A 20,164-nucleotide genomic window follows, 5' to 3' on the forward strand; every position below is an offset into this window, starting at 1 on the left:
CATGCGTTCTTTCTCGGTCTCAGAAATTCTCAGCAGAGTGATGTCGCTCATGGTGACCTGCTTAGAATTAGGGGAATGTTACTATTGGGACTGCTTGCCTGTTCCTTTACAGAACTGTCACCGGCGGTTTACAGCCACGCGGTGGAGGCGGGAGAGGGGCAGCATACAGGGATCTTTCCCGGGGACAGCTGCGAGGGGGTGGGACAGGGGCAGAGTTCATGCTTGCCGGATTGCCGGCAGCAAGAACTGGCCAACACTAGGAGCATTGCTTTGAACGTGAAAGGAGGGCACTGCTATAATTTAAGTTTTAAGCAGCCAAAAGTCTACGGCTTACCATGTCAGCCTGCTACCCGAATTCCGCTGTCCTGCCCCCCTTGTCTGATCTCCACTGCAAGACCCCAGGCACTGAATGCGAAGGCCGAAAATTCGACCTTGTCCTGAGTGCGCATGTGATAGGTGCTGTGCATGGTCTTCTTCACAGAGAAAGACTATGTTCATGGTTCACAAAAAATTATCTTTGTGAGGAATTCACTCCCTTTTTCCCATCCCACAGCTGCGACTGTCTCCCGACCTACTCTGGCATCCCCCTCGCAGAGGCTGGCGCAGATTAGGCGGAGAAAGAAAAGGACATGGGACGACATGTTCTCAGAACTTATGGGCTGCTCCCAAGCCGATGCGGCCCAGCAGACCCAGTGGAGGGAGAACATGTCGCAATACCAGCGAGCACACAGCGAACGGGAGGAGAGGTGGCGGCAGGAAGACCAGCAGGCGACTCAAACGCTGCTTGGACTAATGAGGGAGCAAACGGACACGCTCCGGCGCCTTGTGGATGTTCTGCAGGACTGGAGGCAGGAGGACAGAGCCCCGCTGCAGTCTATCTCTAACCGCCCTCCCCCGCCACAAACTCCCATACCCCCCTCACCCAAAGTCCCAAGAAGGAGGGGCGGCAGGGGCCGTGAAAACTGTCACTCCACCCCTGAAGACCGCTCAAGTACCCAAAGGCTCTCATTCCCAAAAATTTGATAAGTCCTTTCCTTCCCTCCTCACCCAAGCCCCCGTCCCAGTTTCATCCCCTAACTGTGTAGTTGCTAATAAAAGATACGTTTCTGTTAATTACTGTTTCCATCATGTTCTTTTAGGGGAGAGTGTGTTTGAAGGGGGGAAGGGGGTTGGTAATTGGAGAGGACAGTCATCTTTACCAGGGTACAGACACGGGGGCAGGTTCAGCAGAAGGTCACACACACATTGCAGTCACTAGGCACCCTGGTCAGTCTGGGAGGTGGTTTTCATGTTCTGTGTGGGGGGGGGCATGTGACTTTGTGGCGGGGGAGGGCGGATAGAGATCTTATGCAGCGGTCCTTATCCTGGATCACAGAGCCACGCAGCAGGGGATCTGTAACTGTCCTCCCCCGCCACAAAGTCACATAGCCCCCACACACAGAGTCCCGAAAAGGAGGGGTGGCAGGCTCCATTGAAACAACCAGTCCACCAGTGCGGACCACTCTAGGAGCAGGAGCCTGTCATTCCTCGAGTTTAGAAGCGTTCTGTCCATCACTACGCCCGCTCCCCACCACAGTCTGCATCCCAGTTTCCCAGTTTCAACACTTTACTGCGAAATCCGTTATAAAGAAAATGATGTTCATTAACAAAGTTCCATTTATTTTATTTTTAAACGTGTGTTGGAAGGGAGGACACGGGGTGAACAGGGTATGTAGCTGGAGAGGATAGTTAACAGTAAGTGGGTAAAGAAACGGGGGCAGGTTCAGCTTCTCTTTAAACAAACTTAATAGTCACAGGTTTCAGAGTAACTGCCGTGTTAGTCTGTATCCGCAAAAAGAAGAACAGGAGTACTTGTGGCACCTTAGAGACTAACAAATTTATTAGAGCATAAGCTTTCGTGGACTACAGCCCACTTCTTCGGATGCATAGGGGCTGTAGTCCACGAAAGCTTATGCTCTAATAAATTTGTTAGTCTCTAAGGTGCCACAAGTACTCCTGTTCTTCTTTTTAATAGTCACAGGTTACCCTGCTCACTGAGGAACCTAGCTTTCAAAGCCTCCCGGATGCACAGTGCATCCCACTGGGCTCTTCTAATCGCACGGCTGTCTGGCTGGGCGTAATCAGCAGCCAGGCTATTCGCCTCAACCTCCCACCCCGCCATAAAGGTCTCCCCCTTGCTCTCACAGAGATTGTGGAGCACACAGCAAGCTGCAATAACAATGGGGATATTGGTTTCGCTGAGATCAGAGCGAGTCAGTAAGCTTCTCCATCTCCCCTTGAGACGTCCAAAAGCACACTCCCCCACCATTCTGCACTTGCTCAGACGGTAGTTGAAGAGTTCTTTTTCAGTGTCCAGGGCGCCTGTTGTTGGAATTTTTGGATTTTTTGAAAATGTTGATGTAATTTTTTTTTTAAAGTGAAATATGTTACCATTTTTTTATCAGCTTTAGTTAGACCCCATATGTAAGATGATGGTGATTTTCGGAAAGTAATGGACTCAATGGGGAGGCCTGTGAAAGTGTGTTAATACTATTAGGACAAACATGATCACACTGTTGTATTTCTCTTTGTTATAACCAGGAAGAGGAGTTTATTTTATTTATTTAGATTTATAAAATCTCAAAATATCTCTCTTGAAACTGGAAAGAGGTTGCTACATTGTCATTTTGATAGCAGCCCTCTTTCTGGGGCATGTCTCTTGATCACCAGGGTGACCAAAGGAGAGACTGTTTTTCAGGGGCTAAGCATATCCTTGGCAGGGAGACGAAAAAGGGAAGAGGGGGCCCCACAGTCACTGTAGTCACACAAAGTTTCCAACAGGTAGCCTCCAGCAGAACACCTAGATCTGCAGGTCTTGAGGTCCAATCTCAGCTGTTTGTTTTGGGGCGAGGGACAAACTGCAGGGAAGCCAGAGACAAACGCTGCTGGAGCAGGTGCTGCTGTTACACAGCAGCGCCCCCTGTGGTTAAGACAAGCCCAACAACGGAGGCAGTGCCAGTTGGATGTGGTTTCTTCAATAGGAAAGAGCTAAGGAGTACAGTGACTAGAACTGTTACTTCTTTTCCTGGAGCACAAGAGAGCTGCAGACTGAGGCACTTATTTGCTACATTCCTAGACAGGAACCAGGAGGCGAGCTCCCCATGATGGCTGTTCTAAACCCATGTCTATAGGTAGCTATGGATACTATTTGAATTTGGGACTCTCTAAGAACAATTTGTGTATTCTCCGAATAAGTATTTGTTAGTTGATCAGCTACAGAACCTGATCCTCCATGCCATTCCACCAGTTTTATGCCAGCATCACTCCATTCACTTCAGTAACAGTTACACTGCTGTAAAACTTGTGTAACAGGGTGCACAGTCAAAGTGATGGGGTCTAATTTTCCATTCCCTTGCATCTCATATAGTCATTTATAGTATCATAAGGATGTATATGGCTCCCATTACCATAGTATCTGAGCGCCTCACAATCATTAATGTATTTATCCTCACAACCCCTGTGAGGTAGGGAAGTGATATTATCCCCATTTTACAGATGAGGGGTGAAGGCACAGAGAGACTATAGGTACATCTGTACTGCAAACAGCAACCAAAGAAAAAGAAAAGAAACTCATGGCAGTGAGTCTCAGAGCTTGGGTAAACTGTGCTGCAGGGAAACATAGCCATGTAGACATTTAGGCTCGGGCTGGAGTCTGGGTTCTGAGACCATCCCTTCCGCGGATTTCAGAGCCCAGGCTCTGGCCTGAGCCCAAATATCTACATGGCTATTTTAAGCCCCGGAGCACAAGGCCCAGTCAGCTGACCTGGACTCGCACGGCAGGGTTGTTGTTTTTTTTGCAATCTAAACATACCCTAAATGGCCATTTGCCCGAGGTTATGCAGGAAGACAATGGAGGAGCAGAGAATTAGTCTCTTTAGTCACAGCCTAGCACCCTATCTGCTGGGACATCCTACCCCTCCTGTAGCAAGTGAATGAGAAATGGGTGCAAATACTGTTAAAGAGTGAACTTTGATTTCGTAGCATTTTATATCCACTTTGCACAGGCATGAAAGTGCAAGTCAGTGGAGAATCAGCCCGACAGTTGCTTATTTAAACTATTGGCCTGATCCTGGAAATAATAGCAGGCATAGTGCTTACTGCCATGAGTACTCAGGACTACTCATGGTAGAGAACTGTGGATCGGATCCTGCTCCTATTGCAGTCGATGGCAAAACTTCCATTGACTTCAGTGGGACAGGATCAAGCCCTTTGCCCATAGACAAGAGTCTGCAGAAGTGACTTACATTGTACCATATTTTTAGACTGTTTTATTTTTCACGTTTAATTTCTCTTTTGTTGTTTGTATTTTCTCACAGTTGCACCCTTTTTGTGGCTGTCTTGTTAACTCTCTAAAACTGTAATATAAAGGAAACCAAAACAAAGTAGGCCTTTTCAAAGTAAAGACTATCCCTCATTAATTTGAATGGTAAGAAACAGAAAATAAAGAACTGCAAATAGAATACATTTAAATAAATCCCCATTACTAGAAGTGCAAATACATTGCTTAAATTGTGAGGCTTAGCAATCAAGATGCACTAGCATGATTAAATAAGTGTTCACACCACTGGTGCTGACCACTTATATCTTTCTCTTATTTAGTTTCTCAGCATTTTTAAGCTCTTATTTTAGTTTTGTCATAGATTTCCTGCACTTAATAGCCATCTGTTGAAAATGTCAAGTGCATGGAAGTGTGATTTTGTGTTCAATTAGGTGTGCAACTGCCACTTTTTTAAAAGGGAGCCTTGGTATTAATGACAACATTTAATTAGATTGCATTATTATAGGAAAATGCAATTCTGTCATCAATTTTCAGTAGGCAATGAAGTAGATTTTAAAGAAAATTGTATTAATGCACCTTTTATCATTAAGAACATTTAAAACCAAACCTGTGATTTTTTTTTTCAGCCAGAAGATAGCAATAATGAGCATAGAAGGAAGAGCTCTTCTTGATATGTATTCCATCGTAGTGATACCTAAAAAAATACAAAATGTGATGGACTGACAAGTATACAGTTTGCAGGACCAAATCATCTCTGAACTCACATCTATATTCTGCAAGCAGCTCGTAATTCTTTTGAAATAAGAAAACAATAGATGGAAACCTGTATTTATTTTAAAAATTGTTTAAATCTTATTTAAATCTAATATTTGATAAGCACATAATTTGACAAACTTTTTTTTTTTAAATAACTTTACAATCACTTTTTAAAACAGCGTTGTAATTTAATAATAAAATGTTTGTTTGTTTTTTAAAAACTATCAACCCTAGAGCAGTGTGGGGAGTGCAGTCAACCAATGCAGCAGAAGCACAGAGTCTAGGGCAGGATCCTCATTGAAGTCAAAGAAGCTACTTCAGTGGAGTTACACTAATTTATACCAACTGAGGATCTGGCCTCCGTTCTCCAGCCATGGCAGATTAAAACCACTTCCAATTAAGGATACCACTTGTCCAGTTGCTACCTGAGGAATTCAATCTCTTGTTTTTTGAAATCCCCCACTGAGCACTGGCACCTCTTGTTTATACTGGGGTGGTGTGGAACCACTGTTCCCACTGCTGTCATGCCACTGTACAGCTTCTGAAGTGCTATTTCCTCACTGGCTTTTTGCCTGATACATATTGGTCAGTAAACAATACTTAGTGGGCCCAATTCTGAGCATAAAAACAACGAGGAGTCTGGTGGCATCTTAAAGACTAACAGATTTATTTGGGCATAAGCTTTCGTGGGTAAAAAACCCTCTTCTTCAGATGCATGGGGGTGAAAATTACAGATGCAGGCATTGTTAGTGTTTGTTCATGGCCAGTTTGTTCTAATGCCAACATTGTCCTTAAACATTGTCCTTTAGCTTTTCACCCTCCCTAGTATTTAATCCCCAGATGTATTTATAGAGAGCAATCATATCCTCCCTTAGCCTTCTTTTTGCTAAACAAGCTGAGCTCATCCAGTCTACTCTCATAAAATAGATCCTCCATTCCCCTATCATCCTAGTAGCTCTTCTCTGCACCTGTTCCAGATTAAATTAATCTTTCTTGAACATGAGTGACCAGAATTGTACACAATATTCCAAGTGAGGTCTTACCAGCACCTTGTGCAATGGCATTAATACTTCTCTATCTCTACTGGAAAGGCCTTGACTAATTCATCCTAGGATCACATTTTCCATTTGCCTTTTTTACAGCTGCATGACATTGGTGGCTCATTGTCATCCTGTGATCAACCCACAGACCCAGGTCTTTCTCTTCCTCTGTTGATTCCAACTAAAAGCTCCCAGCTTATAGCAGAAATTCTTATTATTAAACCTTAAGTGTATGCACTTGGTACTACTGAATTTCATCCCATTTCTGTTATTTGAGTCTTCAAGATCATCTAGATTTTCCTGTATGTTCCAATCCTCCTGTGTATTGATGCTGCCTCCCAACTTAGTATAATCAGCAAATTTCACTAGCACACTCCTACTTTTCGTATTTAATAAAAATATTGGATAAGATTGGTTCCAAGACTGATCCTTGAGGAACTCCATGAGTAACTTCCCTCCAGTCCAATAATTCACCTTTCAGCACAACGCAATGCCATCTCCAGTTTAGCCAATTCCTTATCCACCTTACTATGTTTGTACTGAGCCGCATCATCCCTAATTTAACTAATAATTTAGACCTGCTGCATTTTTCCTCCCTCCTCCCCCTTAAAAAAATACATTATTTTCTCAAAGAAGGAAATCAGGTTACTCTGGCATGATCTTTCTTTGATAAATCCATGTTGCATTGCACTCCCTTTACCATTTACCTCTATGAATTTCATTATTCTTTCCTTCACAATTTGTTCTAAAATCTTGCATACCAATAACGTCAGACAAAAATTGCCCAGATCACATTTTTTCTCCTTTAGTAAAAATAGGTATGATGTTAGCTATTCTCTAGTCATATGGTACTACCCCCAAATAGATAGATTTATTAAAAATCCTTGGTGCAATAATAGTAATCCTCTGTGCCAGTTCCTTCAATATTCTGTGGCAGAAATTATCCGGTCCCCCCGATTTGAGTGCATGGCATAAACCCAGTGTAGGCAGTTTGTGTACCAGCCACCCCTAATCCCAGGTTAGGGGATGTGTCAGACTGGGTGTGTAGGTGTATTTCAGAGCTTCACTGAGCTGATCCTATGCTGGTGTAAAGGACCTAGTTTTCTCTAGCATCAACCATGTGTATCAGTCAAAAATCTAATGTGAGAATGGCACCGCAATAATTGAAAGTGATGGGGCCAGGCTGATGCAGAAGATTTGTGAGAAGATCAAAGTAAACATATGCAACTCTCAGAATCAGTATTTTAATTGCAGTCCTTTCATCTTCATTAAGCAAAACGCTCATGCAATTGGCATACGTGAAGGCCTTAAAAATCTTTTTTTTCTTCTGTTCAGCGGTTATGAATTTGGACATTAAATCAATGGATTAAAAGTCAATGGGACTCAATTCTCTCCATGCTCTGTACGGGTGTGTGGCAGGGGGAAATCCATCAGGGAGCCAGTAACACAGTGGTCCCCAACCTTTTTTGTCTGGCGGGCGCCAGACGACGAGCCACCAAGGACCGTGGCAGCGGACGAGCATCCGCCGAAATGCTGCCGAGAAGCAGCAACATCAATAGGCGTCGCTGCCGAAATCAGCGGCATTTCGGCGGCAACACCTCTGGATGACACTGCTTGTCGGCAGCATTTCAGCGGATGCTCGTCCGCCGGCCAGTATGCGGGCACACATCGATGCCCCGGTGGGCGCCACGGCACCACAGGAACAGTGTTGGGGACCACTGCAGTAACAGTTTATAACAATTCCATTATGAGCCAGATTGTGAAGGGCCACTCAATGGGTGTGCAGGGACAGAAGAGACTCCCTACCTTTAGGGCCTCTTGCATAGGGCTAGTCAAAATAAGAGTCCTTGGGCTTACCTGATCACATGAATCCCTCAGACACAATGCCTCTGAATTGCCTTACTAGGGTAGTGAGCTTCTGCACCCTCCCAACACAAGCCGGTGCTTCAAAAGCACCAGAGTATTTTAAATAGTGTTTTTTGAGTTTTGAAAATTAAAATTATCTTGAATTCATATGCTAAAAACCAGCTTGGATATGGTGACTTTCATTAAATTAATCCTATTTTAGTTTACTGGTAACACCATCAATCACAATAGAGCTGTTCTTGTGATTTATTACAGACATTCAACAAGAACCTCAGCTGGAGTAGAGCAGTGTCTCAAGTTAACAGAGCTGAGGATACAGTTATTTCTGTTCCTTCCCCCCCAAAAGAGTGTAATTAACATTTTTAAATAAAGTAATAAATAAAATAAATAAATAATACCTGGCACTTCCCCTTGTGCCCAGCCTTCTGGTCCCCAGATCTGGGAAAACTAAGCGAACAAGCTAAGAAACACAAAAGATAAGAGTTATCTGGGCAAGTCATACTAACATATAAAGATTTATCTGATTTGGTTTCCTCTAATTGTTTCCACAACTGCATCTACCCTCCCCCCCCACACACACACAAACTGCTGTGATACCTGTTCTCCCAATAACACTCAAATAGTAATTGCTGAATTAGCTGGTGTGCATCACCAATATGTTGCCAATATGAAGCCCAGTCTGGCAAACCTTACTCAGTCAAGTAGTTCTTACTCACACAAGGAGCCCCAATTACTTCAGTTAGCCTTCTCACGTAACTAATGTTTGCAGGATCGGGTTTGACTTATCAATTTTTTTATCAAGTTCATCAAGTTGCTGAGTCTCCTCTTTGTTCATATTGAAGGAAATGTGAATTGAAATCATTCAGCACCTCTCAAGATTAGCACCAAGTAATAATACTGTAAGTGTAATAATCCAAATTGTTATTATTACACACACAGCATGAGTATGAGCTATCTTATAAAGCTACAGACAAAACAGGAGAGCTCATGCTACTTTTCCTCTTTAGAACAGGAACAGATTATCAAATACAAAAAGCATCTACTCTAGATAAACCGTGGGAGTCTTTGTTGTGCAGGATAGGAACAAAATGCATCAGGTATGAAGTTGTTTGGTGTCAAAGGCCTTGTCTACACTAGCCTTTTTTGCTCAGTTGCCCTAAGATGCAGCTCCCACATTGGTAGTAATGATGGGAGTTCTAATGCAACCAGGTTGGCAGTGTCTGCCAGCATTTTTACCACTGTGTAACCTCTATTTGATCTAAACTGAGTTAGATGATACAGTAGTAAAAATAAAGGAGCTTTATCTATACAGCAATTAAACACCCACAGCTGGCCCAGGTCAGCTGACTCGGAATCATGGGGCTTGGGCTGCGGGGCTGTAAAACTGCTGTGTACACATTCAGGCATGGGCTGGAGCCAGAGTTCTGGGACCCCATAAGTGGGGAGGATCCCAGAACCCAGGCTCCGGCCGAAGCCCAAATGTCTACACAGCAATTTTTAGCCCCACAGTCTGAGTCCTACGAGCTCAAGTCAGCTGACCTGGGCCAGCTCAGCAGCCATGCCACAGGTCTTTTATTCCACCACAGACCTACCCTAAAAGTCTTGGGGTGAAATCCTTGCAATGAAGTCAATGATAAAATTCCCATTCACTTCAATAAGACAAGGATTTCATCCCTTGGTTTGTCTACACACCAATTTGCACCAGTTTAACAAAATGTGTCTTCTAAAACCCATTTAATTAAACCAATGCAAGTTTGTGTGCCATATTTTGGTTTAAGAATTGCTTATTTTGATTTAGCTTAATCCTGTGAAACAACAATAAACTACTCTGAAACTGAAATAAGAATAGCTACATACAACGTATACAACTAAACTAAACCGATTTAAAAAAAATACTTCTAATTAAACAGCGGCAAGTTAATGTGCAGACAAGGCCTAACGGCTTGAATACCAGTGGAGTTGCACCAGTGGTAGCAATAGTGGGAAATTTTGAGCAAAAAATGTGTAGAGTAACGATAGTCAAAAATGTTATTTTTTTCTTTAATCACATGAATAAAGTTAAGCAGGAATGCATCTGTTTGTTAGGACTGAATGATTAGGGTCTTAAAAGATAATTCCCCTGTTGGCTATGAAAACTCCAGACTATTAGAAGAGTGACACTGTCTAAAGGACTTTTTTTACTCCTGCATCTTGCTTTGCTTGGATGATTCTATAAACACACACACATTCTGTGTGTGGAGCAAAATCTTCATAAGTAAATTTAAAAAAAAAAAAATCTGATAAACAACATGAAGACCAGGATGCTTTCCAGCATCAAAACTTGGATAAAAAAATATAGTGCTAATTGTTTACATGAAATACAAAGTTTTCAGTCTACACCTGAGAGGTTTGTTAGTATAGGTATACCTATATTGGCAAACCTTCCTGTTGTATACACAATTTAACTCTTATGCCAGTTTGAAGAATAAAATAAGATGTCCTAGCAAAAGGACTTTTTTGCTGGTATAATTTCATCTATGCTGTGTCTAGAGCTTTTGCAGGTATAGAAATGTCATTTTAAAAAAATCACATCTCTAATCAACATTACAATACCAGCAAAAGTTTTGAATGTAGACCTGACCTCAGAGAGAAAATAATGCAGATAAAATTCCCCAAGCGAGCCAAAGAGGATATTATACCAAGAGATAGGATAGCAGCTTTCAAACAAAATCTCTCCCAGCATTCTACATTGAAGGTATCGTATTGCATAACTACTTATCCTTGTCTGTAAATTAAGCTCCCTTAGTTTGCAACATGATCAAACCTTGTACAAGTAAGTGTCTCTTTATGAATTTACACAAGGTCTCAGCCCATTATCTTAAGCCCCATATATGCTATAAAAGCAATGTGCTTTGTACCTTTCCAAATGTAGCTGGATTTACTTGAGTCTGAGCATTCTGAGTGCAATTCTCTATATACATTTCATAAAGTAGACAACGAGGTATGCTGTATCCTTCACAAACATAGAAATTATCCGCTATCCTTTAAAACAAAATGGTACAAAATGTATATCAATTTATGTCAAGATTAGAATGTTAAAAGTTATTGGCCTGATTCTGATATCACTCCAGGTTTACACTGGTACAACTCTGCTGACTTCCATAGTTACTCCTAATCTACAACAGAGTGAGATCAGAATCACATCTACTACTTCTAAGTGGGGATCCATAGTCTAAAGAAAATGGTACATCCTCACATATGTGAATTAGAGACTGTTCTCAGGTTCCTTTGAATTCCCATTGGAAGACCTGTCAGTTCCTACGTATCAAGAGGTTGTGAGAATATACTCCACAGAGCAACAAACCTATCAGATACGATCCGGTTTTTGTTTTATACTATAGTTTAATAGCATCATAGTTAAAACTGACATCAAAGTTAAAGCTGACATGGAAAAATATTAGTATCTCTAAAATGGGAAACTACTGTGATCTTCAAATGTATAATGCAAATATAAAAGGCTCCACAACCAAATGTAATATATTAATTAAACATTTGTTTTCATTTTTAAAAGATGCTGTATAACAGGGTGTTACAAAAGTTAGACCTTACCAGAATACAAAGGGCCAAATTCTACTCTCATTCACACCTGTGAAATCCCACTGATTTTAGCACAAGTATAGAAGAGAGCAGAAATTAGTCTGATATTACTACTCAGTATCACTGCTGATATCCAGACTGTTCTTGATGTGCTTAAATCAGGGATCGGCAACCTTTTGCACGCGGCCCATCAGGGAAATCTGCTGGTGGGCCGGGACGGTTTGTTTACCTGCAGCGTCCGCAGGTTCGGCGGCCAGCACATCCCTCGGCCAATGCCGCTTCCCGCAGCCCCCGTTGGCCTGGAACGGCGAACCACAGCCAGCGGGAGCTGCGATTGGCCGAACCTGCAGGTAAACAAACTGTCCTGGCCCGCCAGCGGATTTCCCTGACGGGCCGCGTGGCAAAGGTTGCCGAACCCTGGCTTAAATGCTCGTTCTTGGGCCAAATCCCACTCACCTTACTCGCCTGAGTGGTCACATTAAAGTAAACTACTTGTGTGAGTAAGATGAGGAAGATTTTGAATGTAGTTTCTCGTTAGCAGCTGTGTTAGTCTCTAAGGTGCCACAAGTACTCCTGTTCTTCTTTTCTTGTTAGCCTAAGTTATTATCACCACCAGAAAAATACAGTTTAATTAAGAAATAATGCCAATGGCATCCAGGCTGTCTAAGAATAATACTTTCAATAGCACAAATACTGAAGCAAAACTGACGCATTTGTGGGAAATAAATGTTGAGACAGGGAGAAGATTAATTTTCAAAGCATGACTCATGGATCATATGAAAATGTTCTATTACAGCGACTTTATTTCTGTTATGCCAAATAATTTATGTCGATTTAATTATTTTAGCAGAGTGTCAGTTACTCATAGTACCTTTACTGACATTCAAACTGCTTTAGAAAACAGACTTATAAGCACTAGCTTATCCATGAAGTACAGGTTTTAAAATAGCATTGGCTGTTTTTATTAACAACCTGATTTCAGGCTGGCTAACATTTATCTTTCTGCTTTATCTTTTATCCTAATGGGTTAGGATTCCAACAATTTGATATAACTGAGAAAGAACATTACTTCTGAGTATTCTAATGTGAGGGACTGGATCTGTTTCAACTCAGCTTCTTACTTGTGCCTCCTCTCGTTTCCTCCCCAGAATGTGTCCCCACTTCTGCTCTTTCCCTTTTAAAGAGACCCCCCCCCAGGCCTACCTCCCTACGTCTCACCTGTTTGCAGCCTACGAACCCATCCACCAAACAATCCTACAACCTCAGATTGTCAGCCCACCACCTGAGAGTACTGCTTGGCCTCACCTCCCTGCACACAACTGCTCTGGGCTTCCTGCCAGTTTCTCACCATCTCCATCTTGACTGCCTGTTGTGAATGAATTGCTTCACAGCTAGAGGCAGGGATGAGCAACCAGCATCAAGGTAGTGAACACAGGCAGAGGGCAAGCTGAGATAATGGGGTGTTCCCATCATGGGGGTGAGGAAATAGTATTCGGTCTAGTGAAGAGTCCTGACTAAACCTTGCCTCCAGCAGCCAGAAATCCTCCCTTCTCCTGGGTAAAGAACCATCAGAAAACGCTTAAGAATTGATCATTCTTCCCTGAGGTGTTAAATCTGGATCCAAATTCATCCCAGGTATAACACTGCTGGAATCCATTGAATTACAACAGAGATCAATTTCTTTAGGGTTTTAGTCAGTTTTCTAGGAGACGAGAATGCAAGTTTTGTACTTCAATAATGTTTTTATCCAATAGCTTTGCCTGTGCATTTAACTATTTATTGACATAGTATTAGACTACTTTTGTTTTTAGTTATTTTTTTAAATCTTTTTTCTTCAAACATATCAAACATATTCTAGATGCCAACATATAAAAGAAGTACAGAAGTACTATGCATCAGAAAAGAGAAAAGACTAAGAAAAAATGCAATGCTTGGATTTCCATGTATTAACCACAATATTTCTAGCACATGGATTTTTGTGGCACATATCTAAACAAACAAACAAAAACTAAGGAAATCAAAATCAAGCAAGAAAAGGGTGGCGGGGGAGAAGAGACAAAGATGAGAGGGGGGGGTGTCGATTAATCTTCCATCTTTCAACCAGGTCTCCTGCAGAGCTGTTTAGATGACCAGTTTTAGGAAACTGTCCCCAATGGACTCATATTTTTCCAGTGTTTGCTGCCCATTGTATGTGATCCTCAGGGCCGGCCTTAGGGAAAATGGCACCCTGGACAAACCTGTGTTTTGGTGCCCCTGCCCCCCCATTGCCCATGGTCCCCCATGGTCTTTCCACCCTCCCTTCCCCTCAACCCCTGCACTGTGCCACCTTCACCCCAACCCCTGCCCTCCCCTCCTGTGCCCCTAACCCCTGCACTGTGTGTGCCCCCTCACTCCAACCCCTGCATTCCCCTCTGGTGCCCCAATACCTGCCCCCTCCTGTGCTCCAACCCCTGCACTTCCCTCCTGCACCCTTAATCCCTGCACTATGCCCCCTGCACCCCAACCCCTACACCCCTTTCCTGTGCCCCAACCCTTTCACTGTGCCCCCTTCACTCCTACCCCCTGCACCTCCCTCCGGAGCCCCTAACCCCTGCATCCCCCTCCTGCACCCACGTGGGGAAACTGACCCACCTGGATACACAAAGCAGCTGGCATTGCTGCTCGTTCCCCCACTGGACTGCTGCTCCTCTGCCCCATGCACCCCCTGGGCTGCATAAGGAGAGGGCAGGAGAGCAGCAGCTACTGATGCCTCAGCATAGCCCAGGTGGGGAAGTGACCTGAATGCAGGGAGCCCTGGTGTTGTGTGTGCTGGGGGGGGGGGGGGGGGGGGAAGGGGAAGGAGAGAGAGAGAGAGAGTGTGTGTGTGAGAGAGAGAGAGAGAGACAGTGTGTGTTGGGTTGAGGTGAATGTGTGTGTGCCTGAGTGTATGAGTGTGCTGGCTCTTTAAGAAAGCACACAGGGTCAGGAACCTGAAGGCTTGTGTTCAGACACAAGCAGCCGCCAGCAGCTCCAGATCCAGAGAGGCAGCAGCACATACACAGATTCCCCCTGTCCCGTCACCCCAGCTCAATGGAAATCGGGTGCATGGGTGAGGGGGACACCCCAGCATCAGTCTCCCCACCCCAGCAGACAGAAAGACGCTCCCAGTCCGGAGTGGCCAGGGGTGGCTGGGTGGAAGGGGGGCAGGAACAGCAGTGGCTGCACATGAGCAGGGGGAAGGAGGGGAACCCCTGCTCCAGAGGAGTCACCTGGTCACCTGGCTCCCACAGCTGGTCAGTCAACTACCCCCTGCAGCTCAGGTCTCTCCCCACCCTCCAGCTCTGCCGCTCACCTGACTGCCGCCTCCATCAGCCCAGCTGGCCCTCAGCAGGTCAGGTGGGAATCCAAACCCTGCGCATGTCGCCCTCTTTGGCGGGCCGCCCTGGGCAGGGGCCCAGACAGCCCACCCCAAAAGTCGGCCCTGGTGATCCTTTCCTTTGCAGCTAGGTCCACCAGTCCATTATACCAGCCTTCATGCCCAGTATTAGACTACTTTTGGACTAAAATCTTGTGTTTTTTTATTGTCAACATCCCAAACAGAAAATAAAACTCAAACTTTTATAAACTTATCACAGAAAGATGGTGATCTACAAGCTCACTGAGGAGAAAGGACAGTCAGTGAGTGGTTAGGAGCTAGCTTAGGACTCATGTGACCTGTAGTCAATTCCCTGCTCTGCCACAGACTTCCTGTGTGACCTTAGACAAGTCACGTAGCCTCTCTGTGTCTCAGTTCCCCATCTGTCAAATAGAAATAATAGTATTTCTCTACCTCACAGGTATATTGTGAGAATAAAAATATTAAAAGATTGTGAGGTGTTCATATATTATCATAAAGGGGGCATATACAGAATTAAGATCAGTAGATGGTGTCAATTTAAAATCCTTGAATGTGCTCTATTGTTGTTTTAAACAAAGTTATCAAAGATATTACAGTCCACAGCCTAGAATCAAAGATGGTGGATGCGATGTGTCTTGGAAAGTCAGAAAGGCAATGCCAGAAGGTTTTCTGCTCTATACAGTGTCATACACTGGATAATACTGTTCTGCCAAAAATGAAAGACAGCTCTACATAATAGGTACCAAATGCCAAAAAATGGTGAAGAAGGAAAATAAAAAGGAAACTAATTTTTCTAGGAGAGGATACCCCAGACCATTGGGGATTTTAACTTTTTCTAAATTTATTTTCTTGACAAGTAGCTGTTACAATATTAACATGTCGTGCAATGTGTCTCACTGCTGTATTACATCACCGTCCCTTCCCAGTTTTTAAACAAACTACCACTATCACACACAAAGCATTCTGCCAAGTGGGTGTTGAATAACACAGGACAGATGAATGCATGGAAATTAGGACAGCCCAGTGAAAAATATCAGAGGGGTTGCCGTGTTAGTCTGGATTTGTAAAAAGCGACAAAGAGTCCTGTGGCACCTTATAGACCAACAGAAGTATTGGAGCATAAGCTTTTGTGGGTGAATAACCACTTCGTCAGACGCATGTGAAAAATGATTATGACACTTTATCCCATCACACAAGAACTCACACCAACAGCCCACATTTGCCACAACCATCATTTTAGCCAATGTAACCTCAAGAAAATACTGGTGCTGACTCACAATTTGTTACTGCACTCTATATGCCAACATGCATTGGCTGTATAGTCCTGTTACCATTCATACAGCATTTTAAAAGCTTGCCACTAAGAACCAGAGGATTGTCCTCTTTAACCATCATTACACCTTCCATGCATCATCATTTAAAATAGATGACACTGAGGCACAGCTCTGTGGCCACATGTGCCAGTATTAAGCGGGGAGACTGGGTGGTCAGCGATATCGGCAGTTTCTGTATCAGAGCTATTGTTTGGCACTATACAATGTATGCCCTACTGGAACAGTTTCCATAACTTGTGCATATAGGACCCCCATAACAGTCAAGATTTGTATCTTATGAAGTTATACCAAGGAGCAAGAATTAAACTAAACTACATAATATCCCCCCCCTGCAACGCAGCGCCTACTCTGGGTACCCAAGTGGCACATGGTGTGCTCACCCCTACATTCTGCAAGCGTCAAAACAGCATGATGGCCTGTCACCTACTACCTTGTGCAAAGTGGTGGCCACATCTCATCACAAATAGCCCAGCAGTGGGGGTACCAAAGCAGCACCTCATCTCCATGCCATGGAGGTCCCAGAGCAGTGGCCAGTATAATGCCCTTTCTGCCCCATGCCTGGAGGTGGCATCTGCCGCCCTGGCTCTGGGGCTGCTAAAGCTCAGGTATGGCTCCTTTTGCAAACCACCCCGAGGGTCAGTCCATGCAGCGGGGAAAGGGAGGCTCCCTCCCCGGCAGGGCGGAAGCCGGCGCCGCCACCCACCACTGGGTGATGGATTGGTACAAGCGGCTGCTGCTGCTGCTGTTCGGGGCAGCTTCCGCGCCCTCCGCCATCCTCTGCAAGCCCGGGGCCGCCGGGGGGCGCTGCGGAGCCGGGCAGGGGCTGCTACCGCCGGGGCGCTGTTTACTTTAGAAGCCGGTTCCAGAGCGCGGGGCGGGCGAAGGCGGCTCAACGCGCGAAGCCCGCGGAGGAGGGAGGCGGGGCCGGGGCGGGCTGGGCTTGGCGCCTGCTGCTAAGGAGCCCGGGGGCGGCAGGGAGCCCATGAAAATGCTGCCAGGCGGGAAGAGACACGCACGGAGCAGGATCGCAGCCCCTTCCCCGCAGTAGAGATTGTCTCGCGCAGCAGCACCGCAGCATTACCCCCTCTCCGGGGGCGGAGTGTAACGCCCAGCAAACCCGCGCCACTTGCTGCACACCCAGCCCGCTGTCCCTCCCGCCTCCTCTCCTCTCCTCTCCCGGGGAAAGCCTCGGAGCTTTCCTGTCTCCAGCCTGAGAGAGAAACAGCAAAGTCCGCCAGCCAGCCTCGCTTTCTTGAAATCATGGCTCCTGGCTTCACTTCCCCTTAAACCGCAAACCTGACTCCCTGCATCCCCTGATTTCCATCACTCCTCAAACAGGCACCAGCAGGGAGCAGGTTCTGTGCCTTTACTTTAAAAAATAAAAAAAGTTTGCTACTTCTCCTTTATGCCCAATCCTGGGCTCACTGACAAAGAAAGTTTTGCTTGTGACTTCCATCTTTGCCTTCATTGGGTACAAACGGGGCCCAATCCTGCACAAATAAAGTCAGGATTGGATGTTTGAGGTTGATTTTCAGTGAAACAGATTAAGTCTATAATTGGAGACACTTAGTACCAAAACAATGAGATGCACAAAAGATTGCCCAGAGCCTCTTAAAGAACTTTTGAAAATATAAAGGACATCTTTACTTACACTGAGTAGTACCTTAGTTCACAAGCAGTCCTAGTTATTTTTCACTTCTAATAAACAAAATGCTCATAACAGCAATAAAATGACATCCTGACATCTACAATATTGTCAACAGTACGGCTAACAGTTTCTTTTTCATCATCATAATCCTGGCCCCAATCCTGCAACTGGAACTGTGCAGAAAGATTCTTTGATTTCAGTGGCACTACTCATGCTTAAAGTTAAGCATGTACATAAGTGTCTGGCAGGATCAAAGTCTAAGGTACCCAGCAACATAAACCGGGTGAAATTTCTGACCCTTAATAGGGTCTTTCCTGGAACTCAACAAAACATTCCCAGATCTGACTTCTGTATGAATTGCATGTAGGAAAACTAATTACATGTAAATAATTACATGCAAAGATGTTGGGTAAAGGCATAAAGCAGCTATTATGCAGCAGTACATTTGGATAACGTAAGCACTCTTTGAATACATTTTTGTGGGCATTTTAAAGCATTACTTACAGGGTTTTATATAAGGATGCCTTAAACTCCCATAATTTTTTAATTTCTCTTTGATATAGACAGATGAAAAGACTGTCTGCTCCACTGAAACCCTTTAAGCACTTTTCCATTGCAAGCATTCATTATGCAAAATGAGTTTTATTACCACATGACTGACAATAATAAATTATATATGGTCGGAGCATCTAAAAGCTTCCTAGTGGACAGAACTAAATTACATCAGAATTCTGCCTCTCAGAAACTGCCATGGCTTCTTAATGTTAATTAACTGTTGATACCCTAGCAGAAAGGTTTGACACAGACAGATTTGTTTTATTTATCATGACAAGAGGATCAAAACAAACTTGTCTTTAGACCAGTGGTTTACAACCTGTGGTCTGCGGACCCCTGAGGGTCCACAGATTATGTCTCAGAGGTCTGAAGGGGGCCGCATCTCCATTTGAAATTTTTTAGGGGTCCGCAAATGAAAAAAGGTTGAAAAACATTGCTTTAGACAAATAAATTAAAAAGGGGGGAAAAGTCAAAAAAGACAGCTTGAAGGTAGACGTGGTTTTTTATTCCATTTTATATTCCTACATTCCAGCCTGCACTTAAGGGGACAGCACACAAGCCATAATGTATAATATACATTGCTTTTAATCTGTAGAACCCTAGTACTGTATTGAGAACCTCATCCGCAGGCCCCTTCATCCACACAGTTCTCAATGTGGGATTCAGGCCCATCCTTGAAAACTGTCTCTTAAAACACAGGCTCATGTACACACACAGTAACCAGTGCAATTAGTAACAACAGTCATTAATAACTCTGTTTAATAACAGCCTTATGTAACAACCTGCAAGACTAGAACCAGGAAGTTCCAGACCACCGCTTCAGTGTTGCCACAAGAAGCCCAAGCCAGGTTTCTGCTGGGGGATTCTGTGATGCTAGACACTACAGGAAGTTCCGCCCATCAGGGCTTGAGTCGAGAGTCCTACACATCGCACTGATTGCCCATACCGGGATATAAACCAAGAAGCCACCACAAGGAGATGTCTGAGTTACAACGCAGACTTCCTGCTTGCTTATACTCCAGACCTTGCCTTGCTGTGAACCACAAACTCCGGCTCCAGTGCTCAGTTTGACCCTGACTCCGCTACTTGCCTCCTATCTGTAACTCAGTGCTTGACTCAGACTTCCTGGCATCTTGACCCCGACGTCATTACTTGGCTTTTGTCTGCAAGTCAGTGGTTGACCCTGACTTCCTGACCCAGCTCAACCCCAACTCTGCTACTCATCTCCTGACCGTAACTTGATAATTAACCCATGCACACAGGCCACCCACAGCCTAGCCCTGACAACTGTTTTTCCCAGTGTAGACTGAATATGAGTCTCCAAGGAGATTTAGCTATGTGAGAAGTATGAAGGGCTACAGCAACACCAAAAAGGTTAGACAAGTCAATATTTCAAATCAGGCCAGTTATTTAGTGGTCTTGTAAGTTAGTGGGCAGATTCACTAGCTGCGATGGTCCAAAATAAGCCTAAATGCTGCAGTCAGTTCCACCTTGCTCTTCTCAGGGCAGATTTTATTAAATAAAAAATGCAAAAGGCTCAAAGTAATATAAAATTGTTAATAAATAGACTTCCCTGCATTCTGCAAGCTGGTAGTGGAAAGGACACATCTTTCCCCCCGCTTGTAGCCTTTCTTGAATCTTGGCTACTATAGAAAAGTCTTTTCCTGACCCTGGATCTCTCCTGTTGACTGCCCC

At 44.2% G+C, this 20,164-nt stretch overlaps 1 protein-coding gene across 1 annotated transcript in view; it reads right to left on the reverse strand.

Moving 5' to 3' along the window:
* The window catches only part of RFX8 (RFX family member 8, lacking RFX DNA binding domain), a 46,162-nt gene extending 35,183 nt beyond the window's left edge, over positions 1-10,979 (reverse strand). Inside the window, exons 1-3 of the mRNA XM_034757995.1 lie at positions 10,878-10,979; positions 8,379-8,440; positions 4,926-5,012 (exon numbers count right to left, since the gene is read on the reverse strand). Coding sequence (XP_034613886.1) covers positions 4,926-5,012; positions 8,379-8,440; positions 10,878-10,940 — 212 coding nt within the window. The 5' untranslated portion in view covers positions 10,941-10,979. The remainder of the gene's footprint in view (positions 1-4,925; positions 5,013-8,378; positions 8,441-10,877) is intronic.
* Between the last annotated feature and the right edge of the window lie 9,185 nt (positions 10,980-20,164).

Source organism: Trachemys scripta, chromosome 1 (assembly GCF_013100865.1).
Source record: "Trachemys scripta elegans isolate TJP31775 chromosome 1, CAS_Tse_1.0, whole genome shotgun sequence".
Classification (NCBI taxonomy): Eukaryota; Metazoa; Chordata; order Testudines; family Emydidae; genus Trachemys; species Trachemys scripta.